This window comes from Lissotriton vulgaris, chromosome 12 (genome assembly GCF_964263255.1).
Source record: "Lissotriton vulgaris chromosome 12, aLisVul1.2, whole genome shotgun sequence".
In the NCBI taxonomy this organism is placed as follows: Eukaryota; Metazoa; Chordata; class Amphibia; order Caudata; family Salamandridae; genus Lissotriton; species Lissotriton vulgaris.
The window spans coordinates 598,821,355-598,845,327 of record NC_141700.1 but is presented as its reverse complement, the minus strand read 5'-3'; the positions used below and the strand labels follow the sequence as shown (position 1 = coordinate 598,845,327).

At 47.2% G+C, this 23,973-nt stretch overlaps 1 protein-coding gene across 1 annotated transcript in view; it reads right to left on the bottom strand.

The window, feature by feature from the left end:
- The window catches only part of LOC147677808 (neural-cadherin-like), a 684,133-nt gene that overhangs the window by 460,605 nt on the left and 199,555 nt on the right, over nt 1-23,973 (bottom strand). The window contains exons 14-16 of the mRNA XM_086945589.1: nt 21,558-21,685; nt 20,031-20,217; nt 16,872-17,015 (exon numbers count right to left, since the gene is read on the bottom strand). Of these exons, the coding sequence (XP_086801715.1) occupies nt 16,872-17,015; nt 20,031-20,217; nt 21,558-21,685 (459 nt within the window). The remainder of the gene's footprint in view (nt 1-16,871; nt 17,016-20,030; nt 20,218-21,557; nt 21,686-23,973) is intronic.

The following is a 23,973-nucleotide window of genomic DNA, read 5'->3' as shown; positions in this document are numbered from 1 at the left end:
AGTTGAGCTTGCAGCTGTCCATGCAGCTACTGTTAGTCTGTAACTGTCAGGATATGTTCACAGAATTAGCAACCCAAGTTCAGACATGGCCATATGCAAATCAGTCTGACCCTGTGCCTCATGGGAACAGTCCAGCCCGTACTGCCAAGCCATGCCTTCCCTGGACCGGAAACAAGCTTCCTAGGACCGGTTTCTGGTGTTACAGCCGTCTTCAGACAGACTGATTTGCATATGGCCATGTCTGAACTGGGGTGGAAGAGTGGGCTAAAGAACGGTGATGGATTAAACCCAGATCTGTTGACAGGGTGTGAGTGTTTGATTGGTTCAGATGCTCCGTCCATCACCACCCACTTTTGTACCGCTTTGTTCGCCATAAGTTGGCAGGGTATGCTCAGACGTGAGTCCCTTGCTCACTTTGCCACTGGATTCAAGCAAACCTGACTGAAGACGGCTGTAATGCCAGAAACCGGTCCTAAGAAGCTTGTTTCCGGGCCAGGGAAGGCATGGCTTGGCAGTTCGGGCTGGACTGTTCCCATGAGGCACAGGGTCAGACTGATTTGCATATGGCCATGTCTGAACTGGGGTGGCAGAGTGGGCTAAAGAACGGTGATGGATTAAACCCAGATCTGTTGACTGGGTGTGAGTGTTTGATTGGTTCAGATGCTCCGTCCATCACCACCCCCTTTTGTACCGCTTAGTCAGCAGGGAAGCAGAAAGATTGTTGAAGCTTTAGGTGTGAGGGTGGATCCTGATGTCAGGATGAGCCAGACTCACCTCATAGGTTATTAAAAGAATAGGCTTGCCATCAGTGGGCTTTCTGTCTCCTAGGAGGCAAATCTCCTCTCTGCCCTCCAGGGAGGCCAAAATACTGGCTTGCCCTTTTAGGGTGGGAGTATGGCCAGTGTCAGAGTTTGAGGCTGCACACCTTTCTTCTGCCTCAAATGCAAAATCCTGGTGTTTAATATCCATTTGGGGCAACTTCCCCAATTAGGACACAACTCCTATCTTCCCCCAGAAGGATAGAAAGACACTATTGCCCTTACTGGGGCGAGGGTATGGATCGATACCAGGCTAGGTGGCCCCAACCTTTTCTTTGCTTTGGCACCATTTCAAAATCGCTGGTGTCTAGTGGGCTTTTTGCCCCTCCAGGGGCATTCGGGGCGAACCCTATCTACCCTGGGGGGGGAGCAGAAAAACTGGTTTGAACCTTTTGGGATAGCGGTATGGCCAATGCCAGAGTGCCAAGTCCACACCCCTTGCTTTTGCCCCAAAGTCAAAATTCCCAGGGGGGCAGTAAGATACTGATGCCCCCTCTGGGGTGGGGGTATGGCTCGAGCCAGGGTAGACCATCTCAACCTTTTATTTTGGTGCCATTTTGAAATCTCGGGTGTCTAATGGGCTTTCTCCTCCCCCCCTGGTAGTTTGGGGGGTACCCCTTCCAACTCCTCTGGGACAAAACGTCAAATCGGCCCAGGGGTGGAGGGAGCACATGCGTATGCCGAGGGGGGCTGCTATCCCCCAGAAAACACTGCATAAATGAAGTCCCTTATATCTAGTGGGCTCTCTACCCCAGGGCTGGCAGATTGGGGTGAACACCCATATGCATTCTACCGGGGGACAGAAAATAAATTGAGTATATAAAGCCCTGGGTTAGGAGCACATGGGCCCAGCCACATACACTTTCATCAACTCACTAGATGCCTACACTCTGCCTTATTCTAATTTGCACATACTCCCTGCATCTGCAAAAGCAAAACTGGAGGATGCTCACTCTCCTAAATAGCTCCCAAGACATGGAACAACCTCTCTCAACACATCAGAGTCTCCTCCTCACTTCTTGAATTCCACAAGAAGCTGAAATCCTGGCTCTTTGTATAAGCACCTTGGGGACAACATACCTACACACCTGCCCAAGTGCCTAGAAACCCTCTTGGCTAATTAGTGCACAATACAAATCAATAAAACATAACATAATAATATAAATGTAGTCCCAGGTGTCCAGCCCATTTCTGTGCCCTGGGGTGGGGAGCAGGCAGATTGGAGGTGAATACCTCCATCCATTCCCCATTGAGGGCAGAATGTCTAATCAACCCAGGGGTGAGGGGAGCACAGGCCCAAGCCCAGGGGGCCTGCTCCCTTGCATAGTTAAATACTGCATAAATGCAGTCCCTGGGGTCTAGTGTGCTTTCTGCCCTCACCCCCGAGGCAGATTAGGGAGAATATTCATCCCCCCGGGGGAGTAAAAAGTCTATTGGGCCCCAAGGTGTGAAGCGGAGCACATGCCCAGTGCCGGGGGCCATCCCCCCCAATAAAAATACTGCATAAATGCAGTCCCTAGGTTCTAATGAGCTTCCACCACTCATTGGGGCAGATTTGGGGTGAGTACCCATATCCACTCCCCAGGGGAAGCAGAAATCTATGGAGGCCCAGGGTGGGTGTGAGGGGGACATGGGCCCATGCTCAGGGGGCTGCTTACCCCCAAAAAACAATACTGCATAATGTCAGTCCCTGGTGTCTAGTGGACTTTCTGACACCACCCCCCCGGGATAGACTGGGGAGCCCCAATAATATCCCTGGTGTTTAGTGGGTGAATTCCTGCTTGGGAATCGCCATCCTGCAGGGAGCCCAGGCAGGAATCCACTAGGAAGAGATAGCATTGAAAAGAGGAGATTCTCCCCTTTCCAATGATAGCTCCCCCACGACAAACAGTGCTTGGGTGGCTGAGATACACCCGAGCACCAATGCAGTGAAAATTAAATGAGCTGCAATGCCGTCAGTGTAAATGCATGATGATCGCCATTACAAAGAAAATAAGAAAAAAACCGCTACAGTTGCTGTGGAAGCTGAAAATACAAGCACTGGTAAAAAACCAATAGGTCTCGCCTATGAAAGCGCTATTGGCAACGTGTTTTAGCCATGTTGTACACTAGTGCGGATGCCATTCAGCAGGGCTTAAAGTTAGTGGGGTGGGGCAGATAGGAGTGGGGTAGGTTGGATTGAGGTAGAGTTGGGTAGGCTGGAGTGTGGTCAATTTGGGGTAGAATGTAGTGGGGTAGATTTTAGTGGGGTAGACTGGAGTCAAGTAGACAGGGTAGATTAGAGTTAAGTGGGGTAGACTGGTATGGGGTAAAATAGATTGGAGTGGAGTGGGGTAGATTAGAGCGGATTGGGGTAGACTGGAGTGGGGTAGACCGGGGTAGAATTGATTGAGTTAGAGTGGAGTGGTGTAGACTGGGGAAGAGTGGGGTGAATTGGGATAGATTGGAGTGCAGTACATTGGGGTGGAGTATGGTAAAGTGAAGTGGGGTAGATTAGGGTGGAGCTCGTGTAGATTAGAATGGAGCACGGTAGACTGGAGTGGGGTAGATTGGGTGGGATGCAGTAGGGTAGATTGGAATGGGGAGTGGGAGAGACTGGAGTGGAGTGTGATAGATTGGCGTGGAGTGGGATGGATTGGGGTAGATTAGAGTGGAATAGATTGAAGTGGGATAGTTTGGCGTGGGGGAGAATAGGGTCGATTGGAGCGGACTAGAGTGGAGTGAGGTAGACTTGGGGTGGGGTAGACCGGAGCGAGGTAGACTGGGGTACTGTTTGGGAGACTCAAGTAGCTTGAGTAGGATTTGAGTAGACTGAAGTGGGGTGGAGTAGATTGAGGTAGATTGAAGGGGTATATCTTGGAGAGGGTTAGATTGAGGAGAGGTAGATTGGGGCAGAATGTAAGGGGTAGATTTGAGTGGGTGGATTGGGGTAGATTGGAGTGGTTAGATTGGAGTGAAGTGGGGTATATTTGAGGGGACTCAGCAAGAATGGTGTGGGGTATACTGGAGAGGAGTGGAGTAGATTGGGTAGATAGGGGTGCAGTGGAGTGGGACAGATTCTGGTAGGGTGGAGTGGGGTAGAATGGAGAGGAATGTGGTGGAGTGGAGTGTGATCGATTGGAGTGGAGATTGGTGTTGTGTAGGGTAAATTGGAATGGAGTGTGGTTGGGTGGCGTGGGGTAGATTGGAGTGCAGTGTGGTGGAATAGGATAGAGTTGGTTGGATTGAGGTAGATTTGAGTGGGGAGTATTGGGGTAAATTGGAATGGGTTAGATTGGGGTGGGGTGGAATGAAGTAGATTGGAGTGGATTGGATTGGGATTGAATGGAGTGGGGAGGATTGGGGTAGATTGGAGTGTATTGGAGTGGAGTGGGTTAGATTAGGGTAGATTGTAGCAGAGTGTGGTGTATTCCAGTGGAATACTGTAGAGTGGGGTAGACTGGAGTGGAATGAGGTAGAGTGGAGTAGTGTGTGGTGGAGTTGGGTAGATTGGTGTGAAGTGGGATAGATTGGGGTTTAGTGAAGCGAAGTAGATTGTGGTAGATTAGAGTGGGGTAGACTGAAGAGGAGTGAAGTAGATTGGAGTGAGTGGGATAGAGTGGAGTGGGGTAGACTGGGGTGGAGTGAGGTAGACTGGGGTAAAAGGGAGTGGGGTAGAGTGAGGTGGTGTGGGTTGGATTGGGGTTGATTGGAGTGTGGTGGATTAGTATAGAATAGAGTGGAGTGGGGTAGATTGTTGTAGATTGGAGTGGAGTAGAGTGGGTTACAATGGAGTGGTGTAGATTGGAATGGGCTAGTTTGCAGTGGAGTAAACTGTCGTAGATTTTAGTGAAGTGGAGTAGACTGGGGTACACTGGAGTGTATATTGGAGTGGATTGGGTAAATTGGGGTAGAGGGGAGTGGGGTACATTGGGATGGAACGAAAGTGGGCTAGATTGGAGTTGAGGGGGGTAGAGTGGAGTGGAGTCAGGTAGATTGGGGTAAACTGGAGTGGGGTTGATCAGGTGGAATGGAGTGGGGTAAAGTAGAGTGGGGTAGACAGAGTGGAGTAGATGGCAGTGTAGTGAAGTAGATTGAGGTGGAGTAGATTGGGGTAGAGTGGAATGGGGTAGATTGAAGTTGGGTAGACTGATGTAGATTGGAGTGGGGTAAGTGGAGGGGCGTAGAATGGAGCGGAGAGGGATAGTGTGGAATGGAGTGGTGTGGAGTGGCGTGGTGTAGAATGAGGTGGCCCAGAGTGTCAGGGCTTAGAGTGGAGTAGCAGGTCATTAAGAAGAGTGTCAATGAATGGAATGGCGTGGCATAGAGTGGAGTGGTGTAGTTTGTAGTATGCATAGTATGGCAAGCCACTGCCGCTATAGACACATATTCAATTGAAATGACCATTACGTTTGCACAGACATACAGTTTTACTGAGCACAAATAATAATGTGTGGAAATGTCATCGCCTGAGTGTATTGATGTGTTTTGATCATATTCAAATATTTGTTTCCCCCACACTTCAGAATTACAAATAAGATATCCTTCATTTGTACTTTCCAATTCTGATATATCAAACAGTTCATTTTTGTTGTGTGCTAGAAAAAATAACATCCTGCAGCATCTCCTCTCACAAGGATACCGAGCAGGATCTTTCTTTTCATTCCTTACCACACCTTGCTAAACTATTGGTTTTATGAGACCTCTCTTGAAAACACTGAAAACATCCCGGAGCTCCTCTCTCTCAGACAGGGGGTTGTAGCCCCCACTGCAAATAGGTTTGCAATGCGAGGAGGTTTCCCAATGATGAAGCATGCCACCTACGGGTGTGTGAGGGGAATTGCCCTGTAAAAGGGACAGTCCAGCACTCTCTTGTTATACTTCTCATTTCTATTTGTAAGCCCAGGGGTCTTGCTGTATGTTGTTACTTCTAATTTTGGGGAGTTGGTCCCTGCAGGTCTTTAAACCTCATCAGGCTCCCTTTTGTGTGTTAATACCCAGTAGGATTGTCACATAAATTCTCTCACTTTGAAGTGGAGAAAGAAACGTGATCACCAAGCTCCCTCAGAAGGCAGAGCCTGACATTTGACCTCTGTCTTTGAATGCACAGCAAATGTAACAAGATAGGAACAAGATTTAAAAGTCTGTTCACAGAAAATGAGTACTCGGAAAGATATAGTAAACAAAAGATGCTCCACAGGAGGGATGAACTCACCGGACAGTCTAAAGCAAATAAAGTTTGTAAATAGAAAGCAAGCAACTGTGAGTTGCAACACAGCCAACTGTAAGCAGTGGGCAAAAAACATTCCCAGGGAAGCTTGAAGAATAGTCCCAAGACTTTGTGAGCAAATCAGACAGCTGAGAAAAGCTTCAACCTAAACAAGCATTGGAAATGCAATAGGTCTCGCATTAGAAAAGTAGGAGCTATAGGTCTTGTAAATGATTTTTTTTTGTGTGTAGTTTTTCCAAATAGCTACATTGATAGATTTGTCATTTACAATGCCAATAGTTTTAATGTTTGTGAATGTGACACCTATAGCATTTGGAATGCCACATGATTTGTATTGACGTGACTTTGATGGCAGCTTTTGTTGTTATGCCACCTTTCTAGAGAGCAGGAGAGTGCAGCAGGGGATAGAAGCACAGCCCTGCAAGCTGAACGTCCTCCCATCTCACACCCATCTGTGGCTTGAGTGGTGTGAGGGTGAGGGGTGTGAGGGTGAGGGATGTGAGGGTGAGGGATGTAAGGGTGAGGGGTGTGAACATGAGCGTTGTGAGTGTGAGGGAGTGTGAGTGTGAGGGGGTGTGAGTGTGTGTGATGGTGAAGTTGAGGGAGTGTTTGTGAGGCTGAGTGTGTGTGACGGTGTGTGTTGGTGAGGGTGTGTGAGGGTGAGTGAGGTTGTTTGATGTTGATTGAGGGAGTGTGAGTGTGTGGGTGTGTGACGGTGTGAGGGTGAGGGTGTGTGAGGGTGAGTTAGGGAGTGTGATTGTGTGTGAGTGGGTGAGTCTGAGAGTTAGGTGTTGTGATGTTGATTGAGTGTGAATGAGGGTGAGGGGATGATGGTAAGGTTGTGTGAGGGTGAGGCGTGTTGATTGTGACAAGTTGCAAAGCTGAGGGTGGGTGAGTGTGTGGGAGGGTGTTTGATGGTGAGGGTGTGAGGTGTAGTGAGTGTGAGAGTGTTGTGAGGCGTGTGAGGGTGTGAGGGGAGTGAGCGTGTGTGAGGGTGATGGGGTGTGAGGGTGTGTGAGTGTGTGAGGGTGAGGGTGAGTGGGGTTGTTTGCGGCTGAGAGTGTGTGAGGTGTAGTGAGTGTGAGAGTGTTGTGATGGGTGTGAGGGGAGCGTGGATGTGTGAGTGTAAGGTGTTTGAGGGTGAGGGGGTGTGTGTGTGAGGGTGAGGGTGAGTGAGGGGGTGTGAGGCTTTGGGTGTGTGACGGTGTGTGAGTGTGTGTGAGGGTGAGTGAGGGTGAAAGAGGTGTTGTTAGGCAGAGGGTGTGTGACGGTGTGTGAGGGTGAGGGTGTGTGAGGGTGAGTGTGAGTCATTGTGAGTGAGTGTGAGTGAGTGTGAGTGAGGGAGTGTGAGGGTGTGGTTGTGTGACGTTGTGTGAGTGTGAGTGTGTTTGAGGGTGAGTGAGGGAGTGTGAGGTTGTGTGAGTGGGTGAGGGTGGGAGTGAGGGTGTGTGAGGGTGAGGGTGTGAGGGTGACTGAGTGTGTGTGAGGGTGACAGAATGAGTGTAAGGGTGTGTGAGTCTGAGGGGGTTGATGTTGAGAGAGGGTGAGTGGAGTGAGTCTGTGAGGGTGAGGGTGTGCGGTGTAGTGAGTGTGAGAGTGTTGTGAGGGGTGTGAAGTTGTGAGTGTAGCGAGTGTGTGTGAGGGGCTGTGAGGGTGAGGGGGTGTGAGTGTGGGTGAGGGTGAGTGAGGTGGTGTGAGGATGAGGTTGTGTGACGGTGTGTGAGGGTGAGTGTGTGTGTTTGATGGTGAATGATTGAGTGTGAGTGTGTGGGTGTGTGATGGTGTGAGGGTGAGGGTGTGCGAGGGTGAGTTATGGAGTGTGAGGGTGTGTGAGTGGGTGAGTTTGAGAGTTAGGGTGTTTGAGGGTGACTGAGGGTGAATGTGGTTGAGGGGATGAGGGTAAGGATGTGTGAGGGTGAGGGGTGTTTATGTTGAGATTTTGCAAGGCTGAGGGTGGGTGAGTGTGTGTGAGGGTGTTTGAGGGTGAGTGTGTTGAGGTGTAGTGAGTGTGAGAGTGTTGTGAGGGGTGTGAGGGTGTGAGGGGAGTGAGGGTGTGTGAGGGTGATGGGGTGTGAGGGTGAGGGGGTGTGAGTGTGTGTGAGGGTGAGGGTGAGCGAGGGAGTGTGAGTGTGTGTGAGCGGTTGAGGGTGAGAGTTAGGGTGTGTGAGGGTGATGGTGTGAGGGTGATTGAGGGTGTGTGAGGGTGAGGGGATGAGGGTAAGGGTGTGTGAGGCTGAGGGGTGTTGATGGTGAGAGAGTGTGAGGGGGTGAGTGTGTGAGGGTGAGGCTGTCCGGTGTAGTGAGTGTGAGATTGTTGTGAGGGGTGTGAGTCTTTGAGGGGAGTGAGGGTGTGTGAGTGTGTGTGAGTGTGAGGGGGTGTGAGTGTGTGTGAGGGTGAGGGTGAGTGAGTGGGTGTGAGGCTGAAGGTGTGTGATGGTGTGTGAGGGTGACGTTGTGTGAGGGTGATTGAGGGTGTGTGAAGGTGTGTGAGAGTTTTGGTGTGTGAGGGTGATGTTATGAGTGTGTGTATGTTAATAATAAAAAAAAAAATTCTTTTTAATATGTGTTGTGTATAAAAAAAAGATGATAGAGCTTCCCTTTGTAATTGTCCTGCCTTATGTGTATTTTTTTATGTAATTTAACTGTGTGTGTGTTTTAATTAATGTGTGGTGTTATGTGTGTTTTTGGTGTCTGTGGAGTCCCGTATTAATTGTATTAATTTAAAAATGGCCGACACAATGCGTCCCCTTGACGTTCCCTACGTTAGCGTTCTAGTTTTTTTTGTGTTGTGAGTGTTTACGTTTCCTTGACGTTTATTTGTAGCCAATCGTAGCGCGACGTTTTTGACGTTGCGTTCCGATTTGCTTACGTCAACAGTGGAATTCCCAAGAAGATCGAGAATGTTGGTGCGCGGAAGGCGTGTTCTTGTTCCTGTGCTGTTGCTGCGTCGTTTGACAGGTAAGAATTTATTCCAAAGTGTTTTTTTATGTAATGTAATGTAGTATCTATAGTATGTTTAACTTAACGAATGAATAGGAGTGTATTTTTATAACTGTTGACATTGTTTGTTTTCGATCGTAATATTTGTAAATGTTTATTATGTAATGTAAATTAAAATCTTGTTTTTATTCGTCGATATGTAATGTATATGTTTTTGAAAACTGTAATGTAATGTATTTTTAGCTGGTGTTTGTTATTTGACGTACAAGAGCTGTTGTTTGAACTTTGAAGTGCTATTTAGTTTCTATTATATTTATGTATGTTGTGTTTGCATTGTTTTTTTCCTGTGATGCTGAAGTAGCCGGATTATATGTTATTGAGCTTATCGATGTATTAAAGGAAAGTTTTTGTATTTGCTGTATTTATTTTCCCTATCAATGTATTAAGAGGATGCATAGTGATGTAATGTGTGTATTTTATGCGTTTTGTGAAAAATGTTTTATTTTCCAATCCCTGTTTGCATATTTGTGTATTAATAGCTGCACTCTCCTTGCGTTGCTTTAAGTTTGCATTTTGGATAGCTGCAAGTGTGTAATCCGCGTTTTACGTATATATCAAATAGTTGCTTAACGCTATTTATGTGTACAGTTGGAGGCTGGAGTTGTATTTGGAGGGTAGAGTTGTAGTGTGGTATTGTAGTTTTAGGGTGTAGTTGGAGGGTGGACTCGGACGGTGTGAGTGTGAGGGTGAGTGGATGTGAGTGTCTGGGAGTTTGAGGTTGTGAGTGAGACTGAGCGTGTGTTGGTGAGTGATGGTGTGTGAGGGTATGAGTGTGATTGAGGGTGTGAGGTTGTGAGAGTGTGAGGGTGTGATGTAGGGTGAGGATGAGTGAGGGTGTGTGAGGCTGAGGGTGAGGGTGTGAGTGGTTGTGATGATGCCTATAAGTGATCATTTTTTTCCGTGATTATTGTACACTTCAAATGTATTAATGTTGTGAAGCGCTGTTTTAGAAGCTAATCAAGATCTATGTAATGTTGATTGATGCTGTTAATGCTGAATCAAAAAACAAACACATCAGTAACGTTTTTTATATAATGCATGTAAAAAGTTACCTTTTTTTGTAAGGTACACATCAATTCGCACTGCAAAAGCTTGGCTTGCATTAACATAGATGCGCAGTGATTTTGTCTGTGTTTGCTCATTAGAAACAATGTTTACCTCCTTTTAAATTTCCGACTACAGATGCGCATTAATTGTGGCAAAGTATAAGTATGAAGCCACCTTTAAAAATTGTATTGTTTTTGTTGTGTACTTTGAGTGGAATCCTTAATTGTACTTATGGAAGAATTGCAATTAGGATGTGAGGTCTTGTGCTCTTGTGATTACGCACTTTGTTTGTTTTGTGGATTCTTTCCACCATTGTTTAATGGTTTATTTATTTCCCCTTACTTTAGTAACTGCTTTATGTTGTGAATTTGTGTCCTTTAGATGTCTGTGTCCCCTTTTAAATTGGTGTATTACTCGCTGTGTATTCAGATGTTTCCCTATTTTCTTTTTTATTTTTTTTTCGTAAAAATGTTATATTTAACAATCCTTTTCTGCGTTTTTATGTATTAATTGGTGCACTGTCCTCGCGATGCATTAAGTTTTCATTTTTGAATACCTACAAGTGTGTAATCCGATGTTTTTTTATTGAATTAAATGTTGCCTAATGCTATTTATTTGAGTTGAAGGGTGTATTAGTAGTTGGAGGATGGTGTAGTAGTTGTAGGGTGGTGTTGTAGGGTGGTGTTGTAGGGTGGTGTTGTAGGGTGGAGTTGGAGGGTGGAGTTGGACGGTGTGAGTGTGAGGGTGAGTGGATGTGAGGGTCAAGGGGTGTGAGGGTGTGTGATGGCGTGTAAGGGTGAGTGAGGGTGACTGTGTGAGTATGAGTGAGGGTGTGAGGGTTGTGAGGGTGAGGGGGTGAGGGTGTCTGAATATGAGGGGGTGAGGGTAATGGGGTGTGAGTGTGTGTGATGATAGGTGTGGGTTAGTGAGGGTGAGAGTTTGAGGGTGAGTGAGGGTGAGTGTTGTGAGGGTGTGAGTGTGTGAAGGTGAGTGAGGGTGTGCGAGTTTGAAGGTTGAGTGTGTGACTGTGGGTGAGGGTGTGTGAGGGTGAGGGGGTGTGAGGGGGTGTGAGGGTGAGGGGGTGATGTTGAGTGATGGTGTGTGAGGGTGAGTGGGTGAGGGTGAGTGAGGGTGTGTGAGGGTGAGGGTGTTGAGGGTGAGGGTGTGTTGGTGAGTGATGGTGTGAGGGAGGGTGAGGATGAGTGAGGGTGTGTGAGGCTGAGGGTGAGGGTGGGTGAGGGTTTGAGTGAGAGTTGTTGTGATGATGCCTATAAGTGTTCATTTTTTCTCCGTGAATATTGTACACTTCAAATGTATTAATGTTGTGAAGCGTTGTTTCAGAAGCTAAGAGACCTATGTAATGTTGATTGATGCTGTTGTTAGCGCTGCTGTTTATTTTCTTTATTTTTTTGAATACTTAAATGCATTGTTTAGATTTCTTTTGTTACTTTGAGTGAAATACTTTGTTGTATTTTTGGAGGAATTGCAATTAGGCTGTGAAGTCTCGTGCTTTTGTGATTACGCACTTTGTTTGTGTTTTTGATTTTTTTCTGGCATTGTTTAATGGTTTATTTTCCCTTACTTTAGTAAGTGCTTTATGTTGTGAATTTGTTTCCTTTAGCTCGCTTTGTCCACTTTTAAATTGTTGTATTATTTGCTGTGTATTCAGATGTTTGCCTATTTTGTGTGCATTTATGATCTTTGTGAAAGAAGTTTTATTTTACAATCCCTTTCTTCATTTTTGATTATTAATTGCTGCACTGTCCTTGCGTTGCATTGAGTTTAAATTTATGAATAGCTACAAGTGTGTAATTCGATTTTTACGTATTAAAATAAATGTTGCCTAACGCTATTTATGTGTGGAGTTGGAGGGTGGAGTTGTAGTTGGAGGGTAGAGTTGTAGGGTGGTATTGTAGTTATAGGGTGTAGTTGGAGGGTGGACTTGGACGGTGTGAGTGTGAGTGGATGTGAGGGTCAGGTGGTGTGAGGGTGTGTGATGGTGTGTGAGGGGGAGTGAGGATGACGGTGTGAGTATGAGTGAGGGTGTGAGGGTTGTGAGGGTGTACTTGGACAGTGTGAGGTTGAGTGGATGTGAGGTTCAGGGGTTGTGAGGGTGTGTGAGGGTGAGTGAGGGTGACGGTGTGAGTATGAGTGTGGGTGTGAGGGTGAGGGGGTGAGTGGGTGTGAGGGTGAGGGGGTGAGTGTGTGTGAAGATGAGGGGGTGAGGTTAATGGGATGTGAGAGTGTGTGATGATAGGTGTGGGTGAGTGAAGGTGAGAGTTTGAGGGTGAGTGAGGGTGAGTGTTGTGATGTTGTGAAGGTGAGTGAGGGTGTGCGAGTTTGAAGGTTGAGTGTGTGACTGTGGGTGAGGGTGAGGGGGTGTGAGGGTGAGGGGGTGATGGGGTGATGTTGAGTGATGGTGTGTGATGGTGAGTTGGTGAGGGTGATTGAGGGTGTGTGAGGGTGAGGGTGTTGAGGTTGTGGGTGAGGGTGTGTTGGTGATTGATGGTGTGTGAGGGTGTGAGGGAGGGTGAGGATGAGTGAGGGTGAGGGTGGGTGTGGGTGTGAGTGTGAGTTGTTGTGATGATGCCTATAAGTGTTCTTTTTTTCTCTGTGAATATTGGACACTTCAAATGTATTAATGTAGTGAAGCGTTGTTTCAGAAGCTAATAGAGACCTATGTAATGTTGATTGATGATGTTGTTAGCGCTGAATCCAAAAACAAACACATCATAAACTTTTTTTATATTATCCATGTAAAAAGTTTTCTTTTTTTTTGTAAGGTACGCATCAATTTGCACAGCAAAAGCTTTGCTTGCATTAACATAGATGCGCAGTCATATTGGCGGGTGGAGTTGTAGGGTGGTGTTGTAGGGTGGAGTTGGAGGGTGGAGTTGGACGGTGTGAGTGTGAGTGGATGTAGGGTCAGGGGGTGTGAGGGTGTGTGATGGTGGGTGAGTGAGGGTGACGGTGTGAGTATGAGTGAGGGTGTGAGGGTTGTGAGGGTGGACTTGGATGGTGTGAGGGTGAGGGTGAGTGGATGTGAGGGTGAGTGGATGTGAGGGTGTGAGGGTGGGTGATGGTGTGTGAGGGTGAGTGAGTGTGACTGTGTGAGTATGAGTGAGGGTGTGAGGGTGGACTTGGACGGTGTGAGTGTGAGGGTGAGTGGATGTGAGGGCCAGGGGGTGTGAGGGTGAGTGAGGGTGACGGTGTGAGTATGAGTGAGGGTTGTGAGGGTGAAGGGGTGAGGGTGTGTGAGGGTGAAGGGGTGAGGGTGTGTGAACATGAGGGGGTGAGGCTAATGGGGGGGTGGACTTGGACGGTGTAAGTGTGAGTGGATGTGAGGGTCAGGGGGTGTGGGGGTGTGTGATGGTGTGTGAGGGTGAGTGAGGGTGACAGAGTGAGTATGAGTGAGGGTGTGAGGGTTGTGAGGGTGAAGGGGTGAGGGTTTGTGAGGGTGAAGGGGTGAGGATGTGTGAACATGAGGGGGTGAGGCTAATGGAGTGTGAGGGTGTGTGACAGGTGTGGGTGAGTGAGGGTGAGAGTTTGAGGGTGAGTGAGGGTGAGTGTTGTGAGGGTGTGAAGGTGAGTGAGGGTGTGCGAGTTTGAAGGTTGAGTGTGTGACTGTGGGTGAGGGTGAGGGTGTGTGAGGGTGAGGGGGTGATGTTGAGTGATGGTGTGTGATGGTGTGACGGTGATTGAGGGTGAGGGTGTTGAGGTTGTGGGTGAGGGTGTGTTGGTAAATGATGGTGTGTGAGGGTGTGAGTGTGATTGAGGGTGTGAGGGTGTGTGAGGTTGTGAGAGTGTGTGAAGGCGTCTGTTGAGGGGGAGGAGAAATGCGATCCTGGCTGTGTGCGTGGAGAGAGAGGGGAGGTGCTTGCGGCTGGGGGCTGGGGAACAGATGGCGAAGGCTGGCGAATTGAGTTGTGCATGCTCGCTTGGAGTCGTGGAGTTTTGCAAGTTGCAGGCTGCATAGTTAAGACCAGGGCTTCAAACTGAGCCTGCAAAGGGAAGCCGCATTGAAAGCCCCCTCAGCCCCCCCACCCCATCAAGGCACACGAAACAGATAGAGGGCTGCCATTTTATTTTGATATTGTTCTGAGCCTGCAAAGGGAAGCCGCATTGAAAGCCCCCTCAGCCCCCCACCCCATCAAGGCACACGAAACAGATAGAGGGCTGCCATTTTATTTTGATTTTGTTGGGCTCACCAGCATTGGAACGCTGCCGTTCACTAGCACACATCTAGGGTAGTGTATTTATTGTTTTCGGTACAAGGCTAATTAATGTGTGTTAGTTATTCATGGCGAAGGCTGGCGAATTGAGTTGTGCATGCTCGCTTGGAGTCGTGGAGTTTTGCAAGTTGCAGGCTGCATAGTTAAGACCAGGGCTTCAAACTGAGCCTGCAAAGGGAATCCGCATTGAAAGCCCCCTCAGCCCCCCACCCCATCAAGGCACACGAAACAGATAGAGGGCTGCCATTTTATTTTGATATTGTTCTGAGCCTGCAAAGGGAAGCCGCATTGAAAGCCCCCTCAGCCCCCCACCCCATCAAGGCACACGAAACAGATAGAGGACTGCCATTTTATTTTGATTTTGTTGGGCTCACCAGCATTGGAACGCTGCCGTTCACTAGCACACATTTAGGGTAGTGTATTTATTGTTTTCGGTACAAGGCTAATTAATGTGTGTTAGTTATTCCAAATTCTTTTAAGAACATGAGGCTTCCAACATCTTTTAGTATTCAATGCGAAGATGTGAAATGCGGGTTTAAGACGAGACACGGCCGTGAAACTGCAGGGAGAGAGAGGGGAGGTGCTGGCGGCTGGGGGCTGGGGAGGGGGAGTAGAAATGCGAGCCTGGCTGTGTGCAGGGAGAGAGAGGGGAGGTGCTGGAGAGGGGAGGTGCTGGCGTCTGGGGAGGGGGAGGAGAATTGCGAGCCTGGCTGTGCCCGGGGAGAGAGAGGGGAGGTGCTGGCGGCTGGGGAACGGATGGCGAAGGCTGGCGAATTTTGTTTAAGAAATAGTCTGTTTCAGTGGGCAAAAAATTAGTTGTGCAGGTTTAAGGGTTTAAGACGAGACACGGCCGTGAAACTGCAGGGAGAGAGAGGGGAAGTGCTGGCGGCTGGGGGGGGGAGGAGAAATGCGAGCCTGGCTGTGTGCTGGGAGAGAGAGGGGAGGTGCTGGCGGCTGGGGAGGGGGAGTAGAAATGCGAGCCTGGCTGTGTGCAGGGAGAGAGAGGGGAGGTGCTGGAGAGGGGAGGTGCTGGCGTCTGGGGAGGGGGAGGAGAATTGCGAGCCTGGCTGTGCCCGGGGAGAGAGAGGGGAGGGGCTGGGGAACAGATGGCGAAGGCTGGCGAATTTTGTTTAAGAAATAGTCTGTTTCAGTGGGCAAAAAATGAGTTGTGCAGGTTTAAGGGTTTAAGACGAGACACAGCCGTGAAACTGCAGGGAGAGAGAGGGGAGGTGCTGGCTACTGGGGAGGGGGAGGAGAAATGCGAGCCTGGCTGTGTGCTGGGAGAGAGATTGGAGGTGCTGGCGGCTGAGGAGGGGGAGGAGAAATGCGAGCCTGGCTGTGTGCGGGGAGAGAGAGGGGAGGGGGTGGGGATAGCCGTGGGAGGGAGCCTTGTCGCTTTCATGTGCACGCGCTTTTAATGTCAATGCGCTTGCGCATTGAGCTTCAATTTGACGGGCACTGCAAGGAATCGCCATGGAATCGCAAGTTGGTTAAAGTCTGTTTAAGCCCCCATAGTCTCGCAAGCTCAATGCGCATGCGCATTGACAGGCGAGACCTAAAAAGGAAATGCACCAAAGGGTCCTTTTAAATGCTCCCCAGCAACGGCCAATGACTTTCAAATGCTATGGGGAGGGAGTGCAGGCGTCGGCCATTGTCCAAAGGCCGTCCTTAATGGGTTCTAGTTTTACAGACCTCTTCATCTCAGTAGATAAATAAAGGCACTAGTCAGAAGAGGGAGTGAGTATGATATGGAAGGAGCCGTGGGGGTGAAGAGAGAGGCACATACTCGCATAGAAAAACAAGCATTTTCAAAGCCAATAGGTCAGGCGTTGTGTTTGTTTTGTCATTGGTTTTACAAAACTTTATAGTTGGGAACGCTAAAAAAACACTGGCTAAAAGGAAAATATTTATGGTCTACAAAACCACACATTTCCATCGTAGTTCCTGGCACTTAAGAGAACTACTTTGTATGTGCTCCTTGTAAAAGGGCCGAATCCCATAACTCACAGTGAAGTTCGTCAGTGACTAAAGTGCGTTAACACATAGCTCCATGATGTATGCTGTAGTGGGGTGGGGGGAAGGAAAAATGTGAATGATACAATAATAGAACAATGAATGAAGAGGCTGGCTGAAAGCCCCTAAAACGAAGTATATTACATATATCATTTTACAAAAATCACGAGGGCTTGGTTCACGGGAGAGATAAAAACACATTCATAAACGGACAGGATTCCTTACGTAAATGACGCCTACAAGTAGACATTTAGATTTGTAGAACGAAAAAGGAATGGTGCATTGAGAATCTGCATTAATTCGCAAGCCCATCTTGATTGATATGTTTGGCCGCAAAGGCCCTCTTCTCAGTGCACAATTTCAAACTCTGGAACACGTTACTAACACACGATTTCCTTTATACCTCAAGGCCCTGCGCGAGAGCAAGCCCAATGAAGCATACGGAGATTTCAATTACAGCGTCATCTACGTAGTTACCTCTCTGGCAAGCCATTAAATTCATCTCAGAATGCTTAACCGAACCAATTGCTAATGGGACGGTTGGTACGTTACCTTCATCCTCGTCGTTGGCGCTGACCGTGATGACGGCGCTGCCCACGTCCTGGTCTTCGTCCACGCTCACCTCGTACGCGCTCTGGGTGAAGGCGGGCCTGTTGTCGTTCACGTCGCTGATGGAAATGCGCACGTAGGCCGTGTCTGGAGAGGCACGAGACAAGAGACGCAAGGGCTCAGCTGTGGCTGCGCTGTCAACTGCGATCCCTCGCGCCGAGGGCACCCACGCGCGCAATTCAGAAACGAGCCCTCAGGCTGCAGGCAACCCATGCACCGACATTACTCAAAAGCACTCGGATTTCAAACAAACGTCAAATTCGTTTCGCCTAAACATAAAGCATGTGAATAATTGATGCCAGAAGTCATAACTTTGTTCTTTTCTTTCAGCTTCGGGCACCAACTTTAATTCTCCGTTCTAGCCCCAAAATTAAATGATAACTAATCAAATTCCTATTTCATTTGTGTAACCTTCACTTCCTAACTGAATGCCTGGATGACTTCTCGAGCAGTAAACAACAACCTCCATTAGCTTTGGAAACAATGCAGCTAGGGCTCACTGGGTTACATTAGCTAATGCTCGTTTGCTGCCAAGTTCCTAGGCTCTGTCACTTGATAAGTGTGAAGGGAGACATGCCAGAGTATGTCCCCCTTTCACTGCTGATATCTGCCCTCTTTAGTTGTCTTTCCCTTTCAAGTGTTCCTGGAACTACAGAAATGTGAAATGTCTGGCAGCAAGAAAAATAAGGCCACACACAGTCCTTTGCAAGCCAAATTCCACCAATTATCTGGGGCGGACTGACACAAGACAAGGAGCCATGTTCATAACTCTTGAAAGTTCCACGCTTTGCACCAGTCCTTATTTGTTGTAATCTTGAAATGAGCAAGTCCATGCACCACTCGAGGCCAGGGTGGCACAATGACGAGCGGCCTAAACCCTACAACTAGCAATATGAAACCAGAGTTTATAAGGACTGGACAATACTCAGGTTTCTCACATGTGGCTGTGAGTGTAAGACACTGGGATTTTTTTTTTAGTTTGGCAGGAGGGCTACTCTGTTACAAAAGAGGTAAAGATTCCTTTCTCCATATTACAAGTGCATTATAGCTTTTTTTTGCAGATTTATGTAGCACAAACTCAATCTAGAGCTATTGGAGAACTTTAACCGCATCGCTGCTGCGGTGATTTTTGCGCTGTGCGGCATTTTAAAAAATACCGCGTTACATGACGAGCTCAGCTCGTAATCAGCACACGCCACCCGTGGCTGATGACGAGCTGAGCTCGTCATCAGCATCGAAGGGGTTAAATGAACACCAGTTACGTTACAAAAGGACAGATTCATTACACTTATAATACGGCAGACAGGATATCCGCCACATTTGGGACAGAGTATCCCACACTCTAAACTCAAAAAAAGGTCTTATATTAAAATGGAAATTATCAAACTAAAATATAATGCATTCAGTATATTGCATTCTATTACATCTCCTAGGCATGTATTTTATTATTTTCATTTTGATTACCTAATTCCATTGATTGTGATATTCACTGGATTACTCCTACCTTGAGATGCAATGGTTAGGTCGATGTAGTGAAGGGCATATTATTGCTGTTTGAACTCACAAATGATATAGTGAGGTTACACCGCACCCTGTATGTACAGGTCTCTGTTAACAATGATGCAGGCTATTTGACTGTTTTTAAGGGCTGTGGAAGACATACATTCAGCCCTTCTGCTGAATGCAGTTTCCGTTGTTCCAATGTCTCCTCAGTGCTCTTATGGCAGAGGGTGCATTCTGCTTAAGTAGTTTCTGACTAAGAGAGCTGGACTTTTACTTGACATCATAATCACCATCAACACAATCTATCGCTACCAATAGAAGGCAATCAGGGCATTAAGGGTCCTTCCAGTACATTTCACTTGTCCCTTTTGGGGTCTCGCAACAGACCGATTCAGCTGCCTGTTGCAGAGAGCACTTTACATAATACTATATGGAGTCGGCTTTGAATCAGCCCCATACTAGTGATTTGATGTCTTTTTAGTCGATTTCAGTTCCGTGCTCTTTATTGGAAGGCTTTCTTCCCTATTCCTGTGTTAGTCTTAGCCCTGGAGCACAGATTTTACCCCCCTCCCCCTTGCTATTAATTGGAAAAGATGTATCCTTCCACTGCCAACCTCATGGAACTACTGTTCTTTTTTCTCAACATGTTGTTTCTCACTTAGAACTCCATGGGAGTGAATGTTCTGCTCTTTTCTCCGCTTCATAGTGTGTTTGTGCTATTTCACTCACTCCTCGCACCTGTCCTACCTCACCTTCCTCCTACCATCGATTTCTCCCAGTAGTCCTCTTCGACGTACCAGGAGCTGTCCTGAATATTGTCTTGTAGCATTATCCTGTGCCTCTTTATTCTCCCTTTTCCCTATGTTCTCTCCCTCCCTTACCACCCTTTTCCTGCTCCATGGTGGCCACTTCTATTGCCATTGGCAATGGCAGATGCTTTTAAAATGCACCGGCACTGGCAAAGCCAGTAACGATGTCTGACTACGTTAAACATACAGAAAACTTGATTGTCTATCTAAAACAGCATATAAAGCATTGTTTTATATACTTCCAAGTTATATGACAATGCAACCATCTTGAAAGTATATAAAACAATGTTTTCATACTTTCATGATCCCTGTTGCGTAGAATCGCCACATTTTCTCGCACAATGTGGCAGCCATCAATAATCCATTAAAGTATAGAAAAGATGGCTGCTGCATGTGTCCCACATTGCATCAGGCAGTGTGCTGGCCATATTTAAAATATGCATAAATAGTTTCCTTTTCTTTCAAAATGGCGGCCATGTTGAGACGTCATGTTGCATCACACAGTGTGGTGGCCATCTTGAAATTACAGGAAATAATGGTTTCTACAAATTTAGGATGACCAGTCACCACTATTGGCTTTGCCAATGACAGTGCATTTTAAAAGCAAAGGGCATTGGCAAAGCCAATAGCAGCGACCTCAAAGCATTGGCAAAGTGAGACCGATTAGCTTTGCCTGGCAAAGACTACATCAATAACACAGCTTATATACTATCTTAGATATCAGTTTAGACATCTTCTATAAGAAGCAATTATATTTTACAAAACTAACATAGATAGATTTGTGTCTCACCTGAATTAGGCTGCCCGTGTTTTCCGGGACGAGCAGATTCTGAGCCGTCTGTTGACTTTAATTCTAACAAGTAGGATCCCTTTATCTCTCTGTCAAAAACAGTGGTAGTATAGACTGAGCCAGTCTCAGGATCGATGCGGAAAAATGTGTTATCCCCGTTACGATCATGCAACAAAGAGTAGGTTATCTAAAGAAAGAGAAACAACAGCATTGATGAAATCTGTTACAACTGTCCATCTGTATTCAAGTAATACAACGAGGAATGTTCTCGAAGTTATGACTTGACAGACCCTAGCTAGCTGCAGGAGCTCCCTGTTGTTGCCCCACCATGTCTCTTTTTAAGCAGTAAAGGCTTACAGCTGGGAAAGGTGTCTACTGTGGACTAGATCACAAGTGACCACGTGACACGTAGACACAATGCTGAGTTCCCACAACTCACCATGCATTGGTCTGCCAATGCTTACCAATTTACAAACAAATTCAGAGGAAAATCAAGAAACTGAAAGAAGGAACCCGTAAAACCTTTCATAAGACTAACCCCCAGTAAGATTTGCTATTAATATAAAAATGAGGTTATTTATACCTTATTTTTATGTTCCTGGGCAAACCATGTTTAACCCTGGGCTGTGCTGGCGGAGTGCAACTACCTGGAGGTCCACAGAGTTGGGGAAAAACTCAGTGGAACTCCGCTCTGCCACCCCCTCCACCCCCCCTATAAAAAATACTTGCAAGGTTATTTAAAAGAAATACATTCACTTACCTGTATTGCGGCGTCCCCAGGCTGCCCACCTCCTCGGTGTGCATCTTGCGAGAAGTGCACATGTGCGGTCTTGTGAGAACTGCGCATGGGTGCGCGCATGCGCAGTTCTCACAAGATGTATGCCGAGGAGGTGGAGGGCAGCCCGGGGACACCGCAATACAGGTAAGTGATTTTTTTTAAAAATAACCTTGCAAGTATTATTTATTAGGGGGGTGGAGGCAGGGAGCTAATTTAGCGGTGAGGGGGTTGGCTAACTCCGCTCCGCTGTGGAGTAGGAGTTTTCCCTTTACTCTGCATTCTCAGTGAAGTGCGAAGTTGGGAAATCTTCGCAAACACCGCTGACAGAGCGGAATTCTCTGCCCACCGTTAACCATTAAAGCTCATATAACAAACAGGCCTGCATGTTGGGTTTATGTAGGAGATGTCATTATGATCCAACTCACTAGTAATTATTCTCAAGCTGGTAGAAGACAGACACAGAGCACTCGTTCCTCTGGCTCACACCACCAGCTGCATGAGAAGTGCTGGGCTGGGGAGTATGAGGGGGCAGGGGGGAAAGAATACAACTGAAAAATGTATTCCATGCTCTTTTTCCATTCATTGACTTCAGTTGCTTCGAAAAAACTCCAATTGCCTCTGAAGTTATCTCAACTCATGTATTTCCTATACAAAATATGATGCACATTTGACATTTATTTCAAAATGTGAGCTATTATGTTATGCCTCATCAGGCAATAAATGACATAAATGGTCTGCTAAGAGCTCACCTTTCCATTTAGATCAAGATCTAGGTCTGTTGCAGACACCTGAAGAACGAATGTACCGGCTGGAGTCCCCTCTGTGACTGCGGCTTCGTAAATTGAAGAGGTAAAGAAAGGAACGTTGTCGTTCACATCTGGAAAGAATAAGAAAAAGGTGTGTCATTCACCATCAGGCAAGCAGCCATCTTCACCGTCCATATATATTTGGCAACAAGTCGGTGATCATCAATATAAGCAGCTATCAGTGCTGCAAACATTTTTACATCAATGCATCAATGAAAACTAATGGAAGCAGCTATTAGTGCTGGACGGCTCTATGCAGTAGTACCTTACGAATAACCAAGGCAACCAGCTATCAGTGATGCACACCTCTGTGGTGCAGTAAGTCGCCCTCTGCAGCCATACGTCATTAAGAATCAAGGTAACCAGCTATCAGTGCTGCACATCTCTATGCAGCAGTACATCACTGAGAATCAAGGCAAGCAGCTATAAGTGCTGCACATCTCTATGCAGTAGTAGTCACTAAGACTCAAGGCAAGCAGCTATCAGTGCTGCACACCTCTGTGCAGCAGTACATCACTGAGAATCAAGGCAAGCAGCTAGAAGTGCTGCACATCTATGCAGTAGTAGTCACTAAGACTCAAGGCAAGCAGCTATCAGTGCTGCACACCTCTGTGCAGCAGTACATCACTGAGAATCAAGGCAAGCAGCTATAAGTGCTGCACATCTCTATGCAGTAGTAGTCACTAAGACTCAAGGCAAGCAGCTATCAGTGCTGCACACCTCTGTGCAGCAGTACATCACTGAGAATCAAGGCAAGCAGCTATCAGTGCTGTACATCTCTATGCAGTAGTAGTCACTAAGACTCAAGGCAAGCATCTATCAGTGCTGCACACCTCTGTGCAGCAGTACATCACTGAGAATCAAGGCAAGCAGCTAGAAGTGCTGCACATCTCTATGCAGTAGTAGTCACTAAGACTCAAGGCAAGCAGCTATCAGTGCTGCACACCTCTGTGCAGCAGTACATCACTGAGAATCAAGGCAAGCAGCTATAAGTGCTGCACATCTCTATGCAGTAGTAGTCACTAAGACTCAAGGCAAGCAGCTATCAGTGCTGCACACCTCTGTGCAGCAGTACATCACTGAGAATCAAGGCAAGCAGCTAGAAGTGCTGCACATCTCTATGCAGTAGTAGTCACTAAGACTCAAGGCAAGCAGCTATCAGTGCTGCACACCTCTGTGCAGCAGTACATCACTGAGAACCAAGGCAAGCAGCTATAAGTGCTGCACATCTCTATGCAGTAGTAGTCACTAAGACTCAAGGCAAGCAGCTATCAGTGCTGCACACCTCTGTGCAGCAGTACATCACTGAGAATCAAGGTAACCAGCTATCAGTGCTGCACAGCTCTGCAGCAGTACGTCACTAATCATGAAGGGAAGCAGCTATCAGTGCTGCACAGCTCTGCTGCAGTACGTGACTAAGAATGAAGGCAAGCAGCAATCAGTGCTGCACACCTCTGTGAAGCAGTACGGCACTTCGAATGAAGTCAACCAGCTATCAGTGCCGCACACCTCTGCAGCATTACGTCAGTAAGAATGAAGGCAAGCAGCTATCAGTGCTGCACACCTCTGTGCAGCAGTACGTCACTAAGCATGAAGGCAAGCAGCTATCAGTGCTCCACCCCTTTATGCAGCAGTACGTCACTAATCATGAAGGCAAGCAGCTATCAGTGCTGCACACCTCTGCAGCAGTAAGTCACTATGAATCTAGGCAAGCAGCAATCAGTGCTGCACACCTCTGCAGTCATACGTCATTAAGAATCAAGGGAAGCAGCTATCAGTCCTGCACACCTCTGCAGCCGTACGTCATTAAGAATCAAGGCAAGCAGCTATCAGTGCTGCACAGCTCTGCAGCAGTAAGTCACTATGAATCTAGGCAAGCAGCAATCAGTGCTGCACACCTCTGCAGTCATACGTCATTAAGAATCAAGGGAAGCAGCTATCAGTCCTGCACACCTCTGCAGCCGTACGTCATTAAGAATCAAGGCAAGCAGCTATCAGTGCTGCACACCTCTGTGCAGCAGTACGTCACTAAGCATGAAGGGAAGCAGCTGGCTCTGTGCAGTAGTACACCACTAAGAATAAAGGTAAGTAGCTATCAGTGCTTCACACCTCAGCGGCAGTACATCACTAAGAATCAAGGCAAGCAGCATTCAGTTCTTCACACATCTGTGCTGCAGTACGTCAAAAAGAATCAAGGCATGTAGCTATAACTATCAGTGCTTCACACCTCTGCAGAAGTACTTCACTAAGAATCTAGGCAAACAGCAATCAGTGCTGCACACCTCTGCAGCCGTACGTCATTAAGAATCAAGGTAACCAGCTATCAGTGCTGCACACCTCTATGCAGCAGTACGTCACT